Source organism: Amblyraja radiata, chromosome 32 (assembly GCF_010909765.2).
Source record: "Amblyraja radiata isolate CabotCenter1 chromosome 32, sAmbRad1.1.pri, whole genome shotgun sequence".
NCBI lineage: Eukaryota > Metazoa > Chordata > Chondrichthyes > Rajiformes > Rajidae > Amblyraja > Amblyraja radiata.
In genome coordinates this window covers 15,600,894-15,621,084 of record NC_045987.1, presented here as the reverse complement: position 1 = coordinate 15,621,084, position 20,191 = coordinate 15,600,894, and the positions used below count along the sequence as shown (strand labels likewise).

Below are 20,191 nucleotides of genomic sequence, written 5' to 3'. Positions count from 1 at the left end.
CTGAATCATAGCCAAGAGTCACGATAAAAACATTAATTTATAACTTTTATTTTAACTTTGGAACTTTATTATTTGAAACCATTTACAATACGGATTTAGCAGAAATATTTTCGTGTAATTGGTTTTATGATTTACTGCAATGGATTTATTGGAACTGTGCATTATTATGGAAGATTATTTAAAACAGACATTCTTAATGACAACAATTTATCATATCAGGTTTAGAATTACATTGTATCATAACAAGAGTTTTTTTTAATAACTGGAGGATAGTTGTAACAGGGTGAACAAAAGATTCCTTGCAAGGTTATGAGACATAATTTCATTTTCACTCAAGTTATGCATGGCAATGGATTTAATTAAATATTTATTCAATGTTTTCAGGGCAACAAGTTGTTGATTCCTGGTACAATGAAATTAAAGATTATGACTTCTCCAAACCTGGATTTCAGAAAAACTGTGGTAAGTTTTTGATGATTCTATTTGTATTTAATGATTTGTAGTTTCTGAGACCAACAATGGTGCAGACTGCACAGTATTTAAAAGGATGGGTCATTGTTTTAAGTTGATGCCACATAAAGGAAGGTGGTGTCTTGTCAGTGAGTCTGTTTTAATGGCTCAGTCCAGTTACATATGCGAAGAAGGTTCGAAGAAGGGTCTCGACCCGGAACGTCACCCATTCCTTCCCTCCAGAGATGCTGCCTGTCCCGTTGATTTAATCCAGCATTTGTGTGTCTATCTTTAATGTAAACCACCTTCCGTCCTATACACAGAGACTTCAGATGCACGAATCTGGTTCTGACCTGAAACATCAGCACTTTCTTTGCCGCCACAGTTGCTGCTTGACCCTCTGAGTTCCTCCAGCAGTTTATTTCTTGACCCAGGTCCATATGTGATTTTATCAGAGAAAGAGGTAGTCACAAGCTTGAAGCACATGCACTTGCACACGCACGCATAGATAGAGTGGTCAAGATGGCAAATGGTATGCTTGCTTTCATCAGTCAGGAAGATATGATGCGACTTTATAAACCTTTATATAAACCTTTGGTTAGGCATCATTTGGTATAATACGTGCAGTTCTAGACTCCCCATTACAGGGAGGATGTAGATACTTCAAATAGGTTTGCCAGAACGCTGCCTGAATTACAGGGTATTAGTTACATTGATTAAAGAGGCTCCTGATGATGTTCATTAATAAAGGCACAATGCTATTGCTGCTATCCCTTTTGTCTTGGAGTGAGAAGTCTCATTCTGTGGCTGCTCCATCAGATCCAGACGGGCTGTGTTTGTGTTGTTGCATCATGCTGGGGTAAAATGAACGATTCATGTGGACTGCACTCACCTACACCATCTGCCCCCCCCCCCCCCCCCCCCCAGGTCATTTCACACAGCTGGTCTGGGGAGACTCCAAGGAGATGGGCATTGGCCTGGCAACTGATGGCAAAGGTCTCACCGTCGTGGTGGCTCAATTTGACCCGGCCGGTAACATCACCAATCCGGGCTACTTTGCTAAAAATGTCCTGCCCGCTGGCAGCAAGGAGGAGAAGGGTGAGACTGCCCACAGAGAGAATGTTAGAGGACCTGAGGCACCAACTGGAACAGGTACATCTTTGTTCTTTCATTTCTTAAAAAGCCCACGCATCCAGTCAGAGAGAAAACAGGAAATTTGTTAATATAACTTCTCTTCAATTATCTAGGTCCTGAGTGGATTTGATAACCTCTGGGGTTGTCTTGGAATTAGGAATTGAAGGTTAACTTCCAAAGCATTATTTTTTGCAAGCGAGAATAAAAGAAGTTTCAAGAGATTTTTAATCTATAGTTGGTTCATCAGCACTTTTTTATTGAGTACTATGTCCCTCTGGCCCACCTAGATTAACTAGGGTCAAACTAGACCCTTTGTCTTCAGCTGGTGTAATTCAGGACATATCTGTCAATTGTTGATGTTTATGCCAATTCTTCTTTTTATTCATTGTTCTGCACTATTCAAGATTTATATTTTATTTTCCAGATGTTATGGAGAGCCCACGTTTTGAAATATGCAGCTGTTTATTCTGCACATTGCCTGCTTGTATTTTCTATTATCTCCTTGTCTTCCTTCCACACTCTCCATCGCCAGGCTCTGGAGAGAAACTGGAACCATCACATTCCCAAGTGTGGGAGAAAGAGAAAGAAAGCGAGATGGAGAGATAGAGAGAGAGAGAGAGAGAGAGAGAGAAGGTGCAACCTTGGACTGCAGATCCCCCGTGGCTCATCATCATGTATGTCTTTCCCTTTCAGGAAAAGCCTCTGGAAATGTTCCCAAACAGTTGCTGGAATCTGTGAATGAACATCGGGCGAGCCACGGAGCGCGGCCCCTCACTCTGAGCCCCGCGATCAGTAAAAATGCTGAGAAATGGGCAGAGCATCTGGTGGCATCCAGAACAATGCAGCATAGTGACACACCGCACGGAGAGAACATCTGGTATCAGCAGGGCCCTGCAGGGCTGCAGGTCACAGGTGTGTCACAGTATTGCCGCACGCACACATTCGCAGGCATACGCGCACGCACAGGCAGGCACGCACACACACACAGACACGCACACACACAGACACGCACACACACAGACGCACACAAACACAAGTACACACAGACACAGGCCGACACACACACACGTGCACACATATACACGCGCACGCAAACACGCACACAAATACGCACACACAGGCAAACACAGACACACATACACATGTACAGAGGCGCACACATGCATGCATGGACACACACGCACGGACACATACTCACACACACGCAGTTTCACGCATGCTCCCACACCACACAAACGCAGACACATACGCATGCACAGACACACATACAGGCACGCGCACACACACACACACACGCAGCACACAAAGTTCCTGTAATTTTCCATGTTCCAGTGCTACAATTGACACCAGACTTCATCATAATCGTGATCCAAACGTGGTCTAAAGAGCTGAGTTCTGGTTCTGATTTGAAGGCAGCATTTGACTGAGTATAGCGTCAAGATCCGCTGATAATACTGGAGATAATGGACAACAAAGGTCAAACACCCCACGCAAACTGGAGGAACAACACCTCATATTCCACTTGGGCAGCTTACAACCCAGTAGAATGAACATTGAATTCTCCAGTTTTAGCATTGTACAAAACCTTCCCCCTCTCCACACACAAACTGGAGGAACAGGGCCATTCTGCTTGTAGTTTACAACCTAACTGTATGGATATTTTAATTCTCCAATTTTAGGCAACTAACATCCTTCTCCCCCCCCCCCCCCCAACCTCTCCCCACTTCCACATCCCCTTTCTTTCTTGTGTCCCACCTAGGTGTGCACACATTTCTCCCCTTTCCCCTGGCTTCACAATTCGTACTTCTATCCTTATCTCACAACTTTTGTCTTTTCATCTCTGCCTTTGTTCATCTTTCTACATATCAACCCCCCCCCCCCCCCCCCCTCACCTGTGTAACTCACCAGGATTTGCCCTGCCCCTCCTCCTTTGCAGCTTTCTCCCCTCACACACAATCAGTCTGAAGTAGGATCCCAAACTGAAACGTCATATATCCATGTCGTCCAGAGATGCTGCCCGACTCGTTGAGTTACCTCAGCAGTTTTTTTGTGTTTTTTTGTAAACCAGCATCTGTTGGTCCTTGTTTATGGACTTATATAAGATAAATTGGGTTTAACGAATCTGCTGGTTCTTTAAAGATGCGACCAGTGGAATAGAAAAGGAGGAGCAGGTGGATGTGATGTATTTAGATTTTCAGTGGGCATTTGATAAAGTCCCTCAAGGAAGGGTGATTGTTAAGATTGATGACATGGATTGAGAATTGGTTATCACACAAAGCAAAGCATGAGAATAAGCAGACCTTCTCAGGCTAACAGGCTGTGACTGCTGGGGTAAGCAGGGATTTTTCTTGGGCCTTAGTAGTTCCCCATGTATATTTACGATCTGTAGTGAGCCGGATCTCGGACAATGACGAGACGGAAGGTGATCAAAAGTTTAGCAACATGATACCAAGAAAACAACTTCTCCCTAAATGTCACCAAAACGAAGGAGCTAGCCATGGACTTCAGAAAGAGGGGTGTAGCACTTCAATAGTGCTGAAGTGAAGATGCTTGAGAGCCTCAAGTTCCTCTTGTAAAAATCACCAACAATGTGTTTTGGTCCATTCACATTGTCATTGCGGCAAGAAAGCAAACCAATGCCTATACTTCCTCAGAAGACTAAAGAAATTCAGCATATCTTCAAAGGCTCTTACCAATCTCTACTGATGCACCGCAAGAAATCACAGAGTTGTGAACGCAGCCCCGCATATCACGCAAACCTGCCTGATCTCTTCCATTGACTCTATTGACAACTCACACTGCCTTGGGAAAGCAGCCAACATAATCTAGGATCACTCACACCCTAATCATTCCCTTTATTCCCCACTCCCATTAGGCAGAATATGCAAAAGCTTGAAAGCACTACCATCAGGTTCAAGAACAGCTTCTTCTCTGCTGTTATTGGATTCTTGAACGAACCGCTCATAAGTTAAGAATGTACTCACATCTCCCAATCAACTTTGATGTAACCCTTGTACTTTTTTTTGCATTTTCTCTGAAGCTGTAAGTTTATATTCTGCAATCTGTTTCCTTTCCCTCTTTGCATATCTGGTTTGAATGTAATCATGTATGGATTATGTACCTGGATCACATGCAAAACAAAGTTTTTCGTGGTATCTCGATCCATATGACAGCAATAAGCCAATACACCAGCACAATTTGGCTGAGGGGATCGAATATCAGCTTTCCAACTAAACTAAACTGGATTGTGAGTGCTTGGGAGGAATATAAATGAGTTTCAAAAAATAATTTGTACAGCTGCATCATGATTCAGATTCAGATTCAGATTCAATTTTAATTGTCATTGTCAGTGTACAGTACAGAGACAACGAAATGCATTTAGCATCTCCCTGGAAGAGCGACATAGCAAATGATTTAAATAAATAATAATAAGTGATAATAAGTGTCCGGGGGGTGGGGGGGTGATTGGCAGTCACCGAGGTACGTTGTTGAGTAGAGTGACAGCCGCCGGGAAGAAGCTGTTCCTGGACCTGCTGGTTCGGCAACGGAGAGACCTGTAGCGCCTCCCGGATGGTAGGAGGGTAAACAGTCCATGGTTGGGGTGAGAGCAGTTTGTCTCATCTTTTGTGCTCAATACTCTTCCCAATGAAGGCAAGTATTCCAAATGTCTTATTCAGCACCCTGTCCACCCACATACACTAAACAAGACATGCAATAAACAGGAAAGGACACAAAATACATAATACTTAAAAAATTGTAAATAAACATAGACTGAGACAAGATTCGCTCCAACCACCTAGTGGTCATTCAATGAAACAACAAACTCGGTTCTTTGTTCCTAATATGAACGGATGCCTCAGTTACAACAGTTTGTTCCTCTATATCCAAAATCCATTATAAAGAGGTCCATGAGAACGAGGGTGGAGTGTAATTCCTGGTTTTTTACAAAATCAGGTATTCTTAAATTTCAGTCTATAGATGCTTCAGTCTCTATAAAGTGTAGAATTGGGAATAATAACTGTGAATATTTAAAACCTCAATCAGCAGAATTTCCACATCGGCCACGAGAGCATTTTCCTCTATTTTCATTCTTATCCTGGAACATAACCAGGGCATTTCCGGCCAGATCATCGTGTGTCCCAAGTATTCCATCAAGAGCAATAGCTTGTAATTTTTTGCTAATCCTGCAAGTGGTGTTGTCAAGTTATCTCCTGCAAAGCTGAGGTCCATGCGACGGTATTTTCACTGCAGGGACTCTTTTACCAAGCAGTGCATCTGTTCTCCTTGCACTTGATTCAGTATGGACTCTGAAGAAATTTGTGCTTTCTTTTACTTTTAGTTTAATTTTTTTCTTATCGATATCTGTACCAGAAATTAAGACTACTTTCTTTTAATTTGTGTATTGCAAGCATTGAAATGGTTTTATGAAATCTTGCACACTTACTTTCCACATTGCATATCTCTGCAGTATTTACAGACCAGCTCAAACATCTCATTAATAATTTCTTCAGATTTATTTATTTTTTCCCATACGAGCACAAACAACACTTTTGCCCCATTCCCACCTTTATTTTTCAAAGATAGACACCAAATGCTGGAGTAACTCAGCGGGTCAGGCAGCATCTCTGGAAAAAATGGATAGGTGACGTATTGCGTCAGGATCCTTCTTCAGACCTGTTTCATTTTTACTCTCCTAAATTAGTTCACCACTATCCACTGCCCAAGGTATCTTACAGCAAATGGGATTAGCCAGTAACCAATATGCCCCCATTATATTATAACAGAAACCCATATACATTTTGAAAACTCCATGCAGCATTCATTCAGCAAAATGATTGTAATTGTTTAGTTGCCTTTTGCTATCAGTCAAGAGTGTTTCTGTGGGTGGAAACTTAAACTCTGTTTTTCCAAGTAAATCTTTGGTGCTGCTTTTCCTAGTTTTCCTTTTAATTTATCACATCAATAAGTAATAATAACAGATCATTATTACGTATGTTTAATGTATCAAGTATATTCCAGTGACATTTTGTTGTGACAGCAGGTTGACATGAGGAATTTACTGTGCCTGGAGTTTATTCTAATTTTGTTGTAACAGAAGTTGATGCTAACATTTTATTGTTAAGTAGTTGTTTGCATCATTGCTGGCAGTGATATCCATGAGCATTGCCCTTGTTTGTTTGCACTGACCACTGTTCACTGTTTACAGGACAGGACGTTGCTGACTACTGGTACAATGAAATAAAAACATATGATTTTTCTTCTCCTGGATTTCAGAAGAATTGTGGTAGGTTATTGATAAACCCAGTTGTTTGTAATGATAGCAGAGAAAGCTCATAAAATAAGGGTGTAGTCCTGATCTCCCAACCTACCTCATAGTGAAACTTGCACTTTTAAAAATCTGTGCTTTCTCTGTAACCGTAATGCTATAATGCTGTAACACTATATTTTGCCCTCTGATATTTTTCTCTTTGCACTAACTGTTCTGCTTGTGTAATGCCTTGATTGTACTCATGCATTAGGGACAATGGGTTTAAGGTGAGAGAGAATTAACTTATAGGAGGTCTGAGGGGATGGAGGGTGATGAATATCTGGAACAAGCTGCAAGAGGACATGGTGAAGATAGATACAATTACATCGGAAAGTATTTGGGTAGGTACGTGGAGAGGAAAAGTCTAAAAGGATATGGGACTAATGCACAAAAATGGGATTAGCATTAAGGTCACATGAGGGCCCGTTTCTGTTGTACGTTTCTATGATTCTGAAAACATTACACTCATCCAAGCAAGTGGCGATTATCCCATTGTCACATTCCTGACTTGTTCCTTGTTGATGGCCTTCCAGAGTCAGGGAATTTAGAGTTTAGTGAGATACAGCATGGAAACAGGCCCTTTGGTCCACCAGGTCCACATCGACCACTGATTTTTCTCTATAAGGTGCCCAGCTTCTGACTTGTTCTTACAGCTGCTGTCATGTGAAAAACAAGGAATAACAGATGCTGGTTTACAAAAAAAGACACAAAGTGCTGGATTAAGCAGATTCGGCAGCATCCCTGGAGTACATGGATAGGTGACGATTTGGGTCGGTATCATACTCAGACTACTCATAATGTCACCTACCATTTTCTCCAGACCTACTGAGTTACTCCAACACTTGGTGTCATTTTTTTTGCAGTATTGCAAGGTTGGGTTGAGTCTCTGGTCAGAAGTGACCAGTGGTGTTTTCTATGACCTCATGTTTACAGTGGATGGGAGACGGGTTTTTCCCATAGACCACAGGTTGCGATGGCAGAACACATTAGATATCATCTACAGACCACATTGCACTGTGCCGTTGTACATCACTCGAATCTTGCTCTCCCCAGGTCATTTCACACAGCTGGTCTGGAGAGACTCCAAGGAGATGGGAGTTGGCCTGGCATCTGACGGCAAAGGTCTCACTGTCGTGGTTGCACAGTTCGACCCGGCCGGTAACATCACCAATCCAGGCTACTTTGATAAAAATGTCTTGCCCACTGGCAGTAAGATGGAGAAGGGTGAGACCGCCCACAGGGAGAATGTCAATAAATCACGCACTCCAGAAAGAAGTAACATGGCAGCAACTTCAGGTACAAATTCTGATCATTTTATCTCCATTTCACAAATTAACAATGTGTCAATGTGATCTTTGGAAACATGCCAATCAACAACGGGTGTTTTACAGATAATGAAAATAATGCTTTTATCGCTGAGTTGCTTAAAGAGCACAACTCTTTACGAGCCCGACACCAGTCACCTCCGCTCCAGGTTAACCCTGAACTCTCTGCAGAAGCACAGAAATGGGCTGAGCATCTTGTCACTATCAAAACCCTCCAGCACAGTGACACAAAGTATGGGGAAAACATCTGGTTCAAATGGAGCAGCAACAAAGCGACACCTACAGGTATCGAGCTGATTAAAAACCGCGCGATATTCTGCACTGATAGAGCTTCTCAGAGTTAATGGTACCAGCTCAGAGTGGCCTCTGCTAGTCAGGCACCTGAGGCCTCAGAATGACCTCTTGGGGTCAAAGCACAGACTCCCTGAAGTGATCACTCATGGGGGCGATGGGAAGAGTTAACTATGAGTTAGTAATAGGGTATATGCTATAACTAGTAATAGTGTATTAATGAATAGTAATGACCTGTGTTAAACAGTAAATTTAAGTATTGAGGAAAGAGGGATTACTAAGTCATACAACACGGAAATAACGCCCTTCAACCCAACTTGCCCATGCCGACCAAAATGCCCCATCCCGCTAGTCCCACCTGCCCATGTTTGGCCCATTTCCTCTAAACCTTTCCTATCCATGTACCTGTCCAAATGTCATTTAAATGTTCTTATTGACCTGCCTCAACTACCTTCTCTGGTAGTTCACTCCATATACCCACTGTGTTGAAAAAAATGCTCTAAGGTTACTATTAAATCTCGCACCTCTCATGTTAAATCTGATGCTTAGAGGCATTCTATCCTCTGTAATTATGCATTTTCACAGTGAGAATTTAAACTAAAAACATGTGCAGAAGCACGAGACTGCAGATGCTGGAATCTTGGGTAAAAATCTAACCACTAGAGGAACTCGGCATCTGTGGAGAGAAATGGGCAGACGAGGTTTCAGGTTGGGACCCTTATTCAGACTGAAATACCCAAACGTTGTCTGCCCATTTCCCGCCACAGATGCTGCCTGACCCACTGATGTCCTTTTGTTATTTAATAAAATGTACTTTCTCATCAACCCTTCAACACCACAAAGGTGACACAATGGCTTATCTCTGGGACAAAAGTGGTGCCCATGTCCACATTTATACAACAGAGAGTAATGCTAACTAATTGTATGCTTGGCAATGCATTGGACCATTCCCTCAGTTACTTTGTACATTTGTGGTTCTTTTGGAAATAGGCTTTCAGATTTGACATTGCTATGTGCACATTCGAGTCTTGAACGGTAGAGTCATTTCATAAGTTCGGCCCACTGAACCCACACAAACCATCAAGCACCCATTTGCTAATCGGTCACTCATTCCCATCTATTCTCCCCACATTCCCGTCATTCTTCCCATATTCTACCACCAGCTCCTCTTGGAGCAATTTACAAAAACCAACTGACCTACTAATCAGCACGTCTTTGGGAAGTGGGAAGAGGACAGAGGAGTCCAGCTAGAACATATCTAAACCAGGACCACAGTTTCAGTCACAGCCATCTCAAACTGAAATGGAACGTTTCTTCAGGAATAGAATCGTATATCACGGATCTGAGATCATGAATTCTCAGTGGCTGGGTCAATGTAAAGTTGAGATCAATAGATTATTGTGCACCAAGAGAATCAGAAGACATGGGAATCGAGGCAAGTATCAGCGGATAGAGCTAGCTTCAGGACTCACCCGTTTCTACTGTAATGTTTCCAAGGCTCCAGGTTTGAGAACAGCAGTCAGATCCCTGTACATTTTCACTCTGGGTACAGCCTTGTTCATTTTTGTTGTGAAGCAACAAACGGTTGAGCTTTGGAAAGGTACAAGATTTGAAAAATCGCCATTTGATCTACATGCAGAGTCAAAATGAACAGTGTGAATGGATGAAATATCTTTTTTTATTTCTTTCAGGGGCAGATGCGAGTGAATCGTGGTACAATGAAATCAAGAAATATGACTTCAAATCTCCCGGATTTCACAGTGAGACAGGTATGTCTATCTGAGTGTTATGGACTGAAATTAGAAATCCATTTAATGGCAATGGTTATTACTGCATCATGGTCACCATCTCTCACAAAGCAGCCTATTGGCCACAATTTTATACTGGAGTTGGTTGTTTAAGTTTGATGACCACAGTCACAGTTTTTACTCCACTATCTCTGTAGGAGGCAGCTGCATCTTGCTTGTCCAGGGGGATACAATTCAGAGTTGCACAAGCCTTGTGCTGGAAATCAAATCAGACAATATATTCAAGTCAAATGTTCAAATATTCAAGTCAAATGCATAAGGACATTGTGTTCTGGGGTTGTCCCCATAAATTTTAAACATGCTGTAGTGCAACCACTACTTAAGAAACCAGGCCTGGATCAAACTGATCTGGCCAATTTTAGGCCGATCTCCAAGTTGCCTTTTATCTCTAAGATCATGGAGAAGGTAGTTTATGCGCAGCTGAAACTCTTCCTGGATGAGCACAATATTCGGGAGGTTTTCCAGTCTGGATTCAAGGCTATGCATAGCACAGAGTCGGCTCTGCTAAGGGTCTTCAACAACATCCTCCTGGCAAACGACTCAGGTAATTATGTGGTTCTTGTCTTGCTGGACCTATCTGCCGCCTTCGATACAGTGGACCATGGAATTTTAATTTCCCGATTACAGCATCAAGTGGGCATTTGTGGCAGTGCCCTGGGATGGTTCAGGTCCTATCTGGCAGACAGAACCATGCGTGTATGCCTTGCTGGCTTTGAATCCTCCTCCACTCCCTTGGTATATGGGGTTCCACAGGGCTCAATTTTAGGGCCCCTGCTCTTCTCTTTATACCTACTTCCTCTGGGCTCAATTTTAAGAAGGCATGGCATCTCCTTTCACTTTTATGCAGATGATAGCCAGTTATATATGCCACTCAGGAAAGAAGACGACTATTCTCTAAAATCACTTCTGTCTTGTCTTGAGGACATTAAGTCCTGGATGGCCTTAAACTTTCTGGGACTTAATGAAGAGAAGACAGAGGTGATTTTGTTTGGCCCCAATGGCTGCCGTGAACCTCCCTTTGTTGACTTGGGTCCACTGGCATTGTCTGTAAAGCCAACCGTCTTGAACCTGGGTTTTAGGATGGACGGTGATTTTAAACTAGATAAACAAATAGGTGCGGTGGTTAAGTCCAGCTTCCTTCACCTAAGGAAGCTGGCAAAGGTGAAGCCCATTCTCGAGCGGGAGCATTTTGAAACAGTAATCCATGCCTTTATTACATCTAGGCTGGATTACTGTAACGCACTCTAGTCTGGAGTCGCACGAGCTTCATTGGCTCGTCTCCAGCTTGTTCAAAATACTGCCGCTCGCCTTTTGACCGGAACTCGAAAGAGGGAGCACATTACGCCAATTTTGGCCTCCCTTCACTGGCTCCCAGTGCACTTTCGAGTTCATTTCAAAATTCTTTTATTTGTTTTTAAATCGTTGAATGGGCTCGCCCCGCCTTACCTCTCTGAGCTGCTCCACCTATATGCTCCTGCCCGGTGCCTCAGGTCAGCTGATCAGCTGCTCCTTGAGGTACCAAGGTCTAAGCGGAAGCTCAGAGGGGATAGAGCCTTTTCTGTTGCTGCTCCGGCACTCTGGAACACCTTGCCGCTGCACATCAGACAGGCCCCCTCACTGTCCATCTTCAAATCCTCCCTAAAAACACATTTTTATTCTTTGGCTTTCGACACTGGCTGAGGCATTGCTCCTGTTCTTAGTGCTTTTAATGTCTTTTAATTTTTAGTGTGTTTTTTATAGTCCTTCGTTTTACGGTTTTTAATGGTTTTTAATTGTTTGTAATAGCTTTTTGTTCATGAGTTCTCATGTACAGCACTTTGTGGTAACTGCAGTTGTTTAAAGTGCTTTATAAATAAAGTTATTATTATTATTATTATTATAAGGACAACACAGCGCTACAGCAGGGTGAGCTGCTGCCTCACACCTCCAGAGACTTAGGTTCGATCCTGACCTCAGGTTCTGTCTGTGTGGAGTTTGCACTTACTCCCTGTGACCACGCGGGTTTCCTCCAGGTGCGCCAGTCTCCTCCCACATACCAAAGACATGCGTGTTTGTAGTTTAATTGGCCTCTGTAAATTTACCCAGGTGTATAGAGAGTGGATGAGAGAGTGGGATAACATAAAAACAGTATGAACAGGTGGTCTATGGTTGGCTGGAGGGCCTGGTTCCATGCTATACCTCTAAACTACACTAAAGATTTTCATTGTACCTGTACTGCACCGTACTTATGTTTAGAAATAAAGCATGGAAACAGGCCCTTCAGCCCATCAAGTCCATGCCGACCCATTCACATTAGTTCTATATTACCCCACTTTCTCATCCACTCCCTACACACTGGGGGCAATTTTACATTGGACAAATAAACTACACACTCATACTTTTTTTAGGATGTGGGAGGAAACCAGACCACCCGGAGGAAACCCACGTGGTCACAGGAAGAAGGTGCACACTCTGCACAGACCGCACCAGAGATTAGGGTCAAACCTGTGTCTCTGGCGCTGTGAGGCAGCAGCACTACCAGCTGCGCCACTGCGTCACCCTGCAGCAGCATCGCAGGCACATTAATACAGACAACATACTGTACAAAACAAATTATACATTCTGCAAGACAGTGAAAAAAGAGACTGCACAAAGACAAGGCATCAGTACAAAGCACAATTGGGAAACAAGTCCAGGGTGGTGCAAGAGGTGGTCCATAGTGTTCAGTTGCTGAGGTAGGATTAGGGTTGTGCAGGTCAGTTCAAGAACCCTACTGTTGCAAGAAAATAGCTGTTCCTGAACCTGGTGGTGTGGGACTTAAGGCTTCTGTACCTCTTGTCCGATGATAGCAGTGAGATGAGAGCCTTACATGGAAGGTGGGGATCCTCAATGGTAGAAGCTTCATGTAGATACTTTTGATGGTGGGTGAGCTGTGCCCGTGATGGACTGTGGTGAATCCATCATTCTCTGCAACCTTCTTGCATTATTGTGTATTGGAATTGCCATTCCATGCCACAATGCAACCAGTCAGGGTACTTTTTAATAAGCATATGTTGAAGTTTGTTGACCTGCCGAATCCTTTTAAACTTCAAAGAAAGTGAAGTCGCTGGTGCATCTTCTCCATAATTATATCTATGTGTTGGATCCAAGACAGGTCATCTAAGAAGTTAATGTCCAGAAATTTGGAGCTACTTACTCTCTCCACCACCAACCCACCTTTGAAAACTGGCAAGTGGTCTCCTGACGCCCTCTTTCTGAAGTCAATGATTAGTCCCTTAGTTTTGTTGATATTGAGCGAGAGGCATTACTCAACCAAGCATTCTATCGCTCTCCTGTTCACTGATTCATCACTACCCATGACCCGGCCAACCACAATGGTGTCATGGCCAATTCAAAGATGGCATTGTAGCTGTGCTTTGCCGCAGTCATGGGTGTAACAAAAGTAGTGCAGTGTTTTGAGTCTCAGATAATATTTCAGATTTAGACTTGGTTATACTTCCACGGATGATTCACCCCGTGACCTGAGGCTTTGGAAGTAGACCAGTAAGTTTGGTTGGATCTGAGTCAGGTAGCTGTGAGCCCAGCCACCTCCACCTGCTTCATCAATGACCTTCCTTCTATAATAATGTCGCAAGTGCGGATCTTCACCGATAACTGTAAAATATTTAATTCCAACTCACCAAATGAAGCAATCCGCGCCTCTCCATGAAGACTGAGGCAACAGTCAGGAATAGGCTGGTAAGTGGCTGATAGTTTGTAGCTCCATAGTCAGGGCTCTCGATGTAGATTGTGCATCACATAAGTACCAGGCAAAGACCACCCCCAACAAGAGAGAATCTGACCATCTACCGAGCATGGTTTCACCATTGCTGACAGCACATATCAATATCAGTGGGGATTCCTTTGAAGAAAGAAACATGGCACTTGAGCAGGTTAGAGACTGGGTATTCTGTGGTGAATGGCTCACCTCCTGACACGCCAAGGGATTTTCACAATCTATGTGGCATGTTGCTGGAATAATTGAGGCTGATATATAATTTAATGAGGTTAAGGGAGTAAATGGTAAACAAATGTGTTTCCCTTTGTAGGGGGGGGGGGGGGTCAGAAACCGGTGGACAGAGATTTGACTTAATTTGTGAAACGATTACAAGGGGGAGGGGGAGGGGTTGGGAAAAAAATAACAGTTGAATAGTCAGTCAATCGAGGAGAGTAAAAAAGAAATACACATTAAAAAAGCATCTGAATGTAAACACCTTGAGCCCTGGCTGTGGAGCGGCAGACCGAGAGCTGAGAAGTGGGATTGAGCTAGCAATTACTCTCAATCTGCATTGACACAACAGGCCTCCTTTGTGTCATAACTGTTGTAACTGTCTGTGATATTCTCAAAGATTTCATGGCAATATTGGAAGCACAGAGGGATATTATTCCATGCCAACCGGTTGACACTTCACTAAGATTACTAAAACAGACTTCTTGCTCTTGCTGCTGTTTCTGAGAGCTTGCTTTTCTTGGACTAGATTTTCCAATGTTGTTGCTGTGCTTGCATTTCTGGAGTCCCTTCAAAGGCTGTAAAATGCATTGGGGCATTCTGGAGTTGTGAAAAACATAATATGGGCAGCAGAGTATCATGGCTAGACAGCGTCAGAGATCTGGGTTCAATCCTGACCGCTGCGGCTGGCTGCACGGAATGTATGTGTTCTCCCTGTCCCTGCATGGATTTCCTCCATTATCCCAAAGATGTGTGAGTTGGTAGGTTAATTGATCACTGTGCAAAACCCTTAAGGGCCTGACCCACTTACGCGACCTTTACAGGCGGCTGCCCGCACCCGTGATAGGTCGCTGAAATTTTCAACATGTTGAAAATTCAGCGGCGATCAGAAAGACGCTACCACTCTTTGGAGACCTCTCACGCAATAGGAGACCTCTCATATGGTCGTGAGAGGTCTCCTATGGTCGTGAGAGGTCTCCAAAGAGTCGTAGCGTCTTTCTGGTCGCCGCTGAATTTTCAACATGTTGAAAATTTCAGCGACCTATCACAGGCAAGAACGTACAAACTCCGTACAGACAGCACCTGGAGTCAGGATCAAACCCGTGTCTCTGGCGCTGAAAGAGCTGTAAGGCAGCAACTCTACCGCTACGCCACCATGCTGCTCTTAGGGGGAATGAAAAAGTGGGGATTAATGAAAGATTAGTGCAAACATGTGGCTGTCAATTGGCATGGACTCAGTGGGCAGAAGGGCCTGTTTTCATTCTGTGTGATTATGATAATGCAAGTCCTTCTTTCTTTTTGTTATGATTCCAGGGCACTTCACCCAGCTGGTGTGGAAGGCATCAAGAGAGTTGGGCGTGGGTTATGCGACGGATGGAAAAGGCATGTTCTTTGTGGTGGCAGTCTACAATCCACCAGGGAACATCACAAATCCTGGCTGCTTCAAGGAAAATGTTTTACCACGCAGTAAATAATGACCAAGGCGGTTGAGTGTGGCACTTGTCAAATGCAGCTGTCCTAAAAAAAGCACAAATAATGTAATTTGAGATTTAATGAATGCTTTAAGTAGAATTTATTTCCAGGATTTGATTGGCTTTCGCTATAATCTACATTACTAAAACTCTGTTCTTGACCGGTTTTGGCTTTCTGTGCTGCGGTTTCCGAGAGTACGCCGCCACCTACGGCCGTCATTTTTGGCCACCTCGCTCAGAGCCCCCCTCCGCCGCATGTGTGCCGAGGATTTTTCCCGTCGATTAAAATTGACAGAGATATTAATGTTTTTACAACATTCCCCATTCTCTCTGCTGCCCCTGCTGGAGGGAGAGGGAGGGACTATAAAACCAGGAAGTGGTGTGCCTCAATCAGTCTCTGCAAGTGGTGTGCCTCAATCAGTCTCTGCAAATGGTGTGCCTCAATCAGAGCTTTGAATGACACTGACAAATGTCTACAGCATAAGTTTTTTTGGCCTTCCATCACAGCAATGTGATGGATGTTTATGTAAATTATGTTGGGTCTTGGGTCTATTTGTTTGTAATGTATGGCTGCAGAAACGACATTTCGTTTGGACCTCAAGGGGTCCAAATGACAATAAATTGAATTGTATTGTATTGTATTGTATTGTATTGTATTGTAGCGCTGTGAGTACCCTTAATTTGGTTTGAAAATGAAAATATGGTTAGAGGTAAAAAAGCACTGCCTGCAAATGGTTGTTTGAGTTTGGGTTGAAGTAAAAAGGCACTCTCTCTCCCCTCCCTCCCTCTCCTCTCCCCCCCCCCCCCCCCCTCCATCTCCTCTCCCCCCCCCACCCTCCTCCATCTCCTCTCCCCCCCCTCCTCCATCTCCTCTCCCCCCTCTCTCTCCTCTCCCCCCCCACTCTCCCCTCCTCTCCCCTCCCCCTCCTTCCCCCCCCTCTCCTCTCCCCCCCTCTCCTCTCCCCCCCTCTCCTCTCCCCCCTCCCTCTCCTCTCCCCCTCCTCTCCTCTCCCCCCTCCCTCTCATCTCCCCCCTCCCTCTCCTCTCCCCCTCTCCTCTCCTCCCCCTCCTCCATCTCCTCCCCCCTCCCTCTCCTCTCCCCCTCCCTCTCCTCTCCTCTCCCCCTCCCTCTCCTCCCCTCCCTCTCCTCTCCCCCCCTCCCTCTCCTCTCCCCCCCCTCTCCTCCTCTCCTCTCCCCCCCCCTCTCTCCTTAAGTACCCTTAATTTAGTTTGAAAATGAAAATATGGTTAGAGGTAAAAAAGCACTGCCTGCAAATGGTTGTTTGGGTTTGGGTTGAAGTAAAAATACGCTCTCTCTCTCCCCCCTCCCTCTCCTCTCTCCCCCCCCCCCCCCCCCCCTCCTCCATCTCCTCTCTCCCCCCTCCCTCTCCTCTCTCCCCCCCTCCTCCCTCTCCCCCCTCCCTCTCCTCTCCCCCCCTCCCTCTCCTCTCCCCCCCTCCCTCTCCTCCGCCCCCCTCTCCTCCCCCCCTCTCCTCCTCTCCTCTCCCCCCTCCTCCTCTCACTCTCCCCGCCCTCCTCTCCTTCCCCCGCCTCTCCCCCCCCTCTCCTCACGCCCCCTCCCCTCTCCCCCCCCCTCCTCTCCTCTTCCCCCCTCCTCTCCCTCCCCCTCCACTCTCAGCTCCTCCCCCCCCCTCGCCTCTCCTCCCCCTACCCCTCTCCTATCCATCTACTCTCCCACTCTCCTCTTCCCCCCCTCTCCTCTCCCCAGCCTCCCCTATCCCCCCCTCGTCCTCTCCCCCCCCTCATCTCGCGCATCCCCCCTCAGTCCACCTCTCCCACCCTCATTCTCACCCGCCCTCTCCCTCTCGCCCCCCTCGCCCTCTCCAACCCCCTCAGATCCTCGTCCCCGCCATCTTCCCTCTCCCCCCCTCTCCTCTACCACCCCTCTCCTCTCCCCCCCTCGCTTCCTCTCCCCCCCTCTCCTCTGCCCCCCGCTCTCGCTCTCCCCCCCCTCATCCTCCTCTCCCCCCCCTCTCTCCTCCCACCCCCCTCTCTCTCTCTCTCTCTTCTCTCTCCCCCCTCCTCCCCTCCATTAGCGTGAGTGCGGGAGGGGGGGGTAGTTAGTGTGTGATGCTGCATGCCGCCTCCCCCCCCCCCCCCCCCCCCCACAACCGCACGTTGGGGGAACAGACTCAACGGGTCTGCACTTGGTCTAGTATCATAATAAGGTTGGATACACTGTGAGCACATACAAGTGACTGTTCATCCCTAATTTCCTTTCCCCCCCAACCTCACCCTCTCTGTTGCCAGTTCTGGTTTTAGTGCCAGGGTCCAAAATATGATGTTGCCTGTCTGAATATTTCTGTCTTTCTACCACTCACTATTAAGTCAATCTGTGAAATGTTTTGCTTCAAGATTTTTCACTTGTTCTAATTTCTTTATGTGGGTGGGTATCAAATTATATTCCTAAACCCCATCATAGATAGGAACAATTGACTGTTTTACACAATAAAAGTCTTATAGGTCGGCACCCTCAAGACTATGCCGTCCTGAACTGCGGATTTTCGGGACTCTTGGACATTGTTCTAATGCAACACACTTGTATTTTACTTTTTCATTCTATACAGTAGAATGATACATTTTCCAGTCTTCTTCTTCTTCTTCTTGCGAATGAAACATAAACCAAAGGAATAGTTAGATCTCAAGCCGGGTGTTGAGCAGCCAGGTTGTTGTCTCTGCGTCAATGTCTGCCAGGCCCTGCGCTCATTTGGTGGGTGGCAGAGCGGGCACCCAGAGATGACATGGTTGGCTGTCTGTTGTTCTGCTCTGTATTCACAGGCTGGGCTCTGGCGGAGCCTCCATCTCCACATGCTGGCATTGAAACACCCAACCCCAGTACGAAGTCTGTTGAGCTTCACCCATGCTCCTCTGGGGAGGTCAGCTCCTGGACAGCTTTTATCTGGTGAGGAGATGTAGCTGTAGTGAAATGGAGATGAGGTTGCCTTCTACTCTGTGACCACTTGGTGGCTATTCAGTGTGCTTTTGTCTCAGTTGGCTGGATGGATGCTAGGAATTGTTTCCATGTGGGTCAAAGGGGTGACTGGACTTCAGTCGGGGTGGCCTCTGCTCTCTGCTGATAGTCTGATGGAGGAGGTGATCTGGGTCCATGGCACGATGAGATAGTGCCAGAGTTGCGGCTTGCCCCTCGGATCCCTGCAGGCGGAATGCCTCCAAGTATAGGGAGCTGCTCGACTGGAGTAGGTTGAAGGCACCCAGTGATGGTTCGCAAGGTGCTGTTTAGGCTCGTGTCTACCAGGCTAGTAAGTCTACTACTCCATACGGGTGCACAGTACTCAGCTGGAGCATACACAAGAGCTAAGGCAGAGGTGCGAAGAGTAGATGGGCTGGCTCCCCAACTTGTTCCTGCCAGGCATCGGATGAGGCCGCTATGTGCCATGGCTCTGTCGCGGAGTCCAGCTAGGTGTTGACGGAATGGAAGCGACCTGTCCAGCTTTATGCCGAGGTAAGTGGGTGTTTGTTGGAAGTCCAAGCGCCTGTTGTTAAAGAAGACAGCTAGCTCTCGCTTAGCTTCCTTGTTGTTTCGATGAAATGCCGTGAAATTTTCCAGTGAACCCAGCGAGTTTAAAAAGGACACGGAGAAATTAGTCTCTGTTTTAAAGGAAGTTCTGAAACAGAATCGTGTGAGTTTAAAGGGAGCAGGAAGCAGAACTGGGTGAGTTTAAAGGCAGTGCTGCAAATATTACCCAGTGAATTCAAAGGGGGCAGGAAAGATTGCCCAGTGAATTTAAAGGGATGCTGGACACGTTACCCAGTGAGTGTAAATGGAGCAGAAACATTGCCTTGTGAGCTAAAGGGAGCAGGAAACATTGCCCAGTGTGCTCAAAGGGAGCAGGAAACAGCTGCACTGAGTTTAAAAAGAGTACTGGGAAACGGCCCAATGAGTAGAATGAGAACAGGGGGGCAGATCCTGAGAAGATTAAAAAGAGGTTGGGGGGGAATAGGGTTGCCAACTATCCCGTGTTAGTCGGGACATCCCGTATATTGGGCTAAATTGGTTTGTTCCATACGAGACCGTCCTTGTCCTGTATTTGACTGCTACTACTCGGGTCGAGGGGACTGTTGGAGCGCCACGTCCGGCCCCGCCTCACCCGTCCTGACGTAGTGCACCCCATGGAGTGCAGCAGCAGCACCTCGCCCGTGGCCCTGTCGGCCGGCAGCCCAGACAGCTGTCCAACCTTCGGACCTTCACTTATGGCCGACACCATCACCCCTTCTTCTCATGGCCAATCATCGGTTCATGAGTTTAATGGGGTGCCAGACTTTGCGCGCGACGTCGGGTGGGCCAATACTCAGCTGGCCCGCTGCCTGGGTTTTGTGTGCAGTCCAGCACCCGGGCCAACTAATTCACCCAGCCAGTCGAGCCGGACAACGAATTGCCATCAGGAATTTGACCC

At 45.8% G+C, this 20,191-nt stretch overlaps 1 protein-coding gene across 4 annotated transcripts in view; it reads left to right on the top strand.

Annotated features, from left to right (window-relative positions):
* LOC116990755 overlaps positions 1-15,887 on the top strand; it is a 49,027-nt gene extending 33,140 nt beyond the window's left edge. For all 4 annotated transcript variants that reach the window (XM_033048695.1, XM_033048697.1, XM_033048698.1 and 1 more), the window contains 8 exons: positions 385-462; positions 1,378-1,602; positions 2,278-2,496; positions 6,791-6,868; positions 7,946-8,188; positions 8,284-8,502; positions 10,200-10,277; positions 15,598-15,887. In XM_033048695.1, the coding sequence (XP_032904586.1) occupies positions 385-462; positions 1,378-1,602; positions 2,278-2,496; positions 6,791-6,868; positions 7,946-8,188; positions 8,284-8,502; positions 10,200-10,277; positions 15,598-15,758 (1,301 nt within the window). In that variant the 3' untranslated portion in view covers positions 15,759-15,887. The remainder of the gene's footprint in view (positions 1-384; positions 463-1,377; positions 1,603-2,277; positions 2,497-6,790; positions 6,869-7,945; positions 8,189-8,283; positions 8,503-10,199; positions 10,278-15,597) is intronic.
* Positions 15,888-20,191: the final 4,304 nt, after the last annotated feature.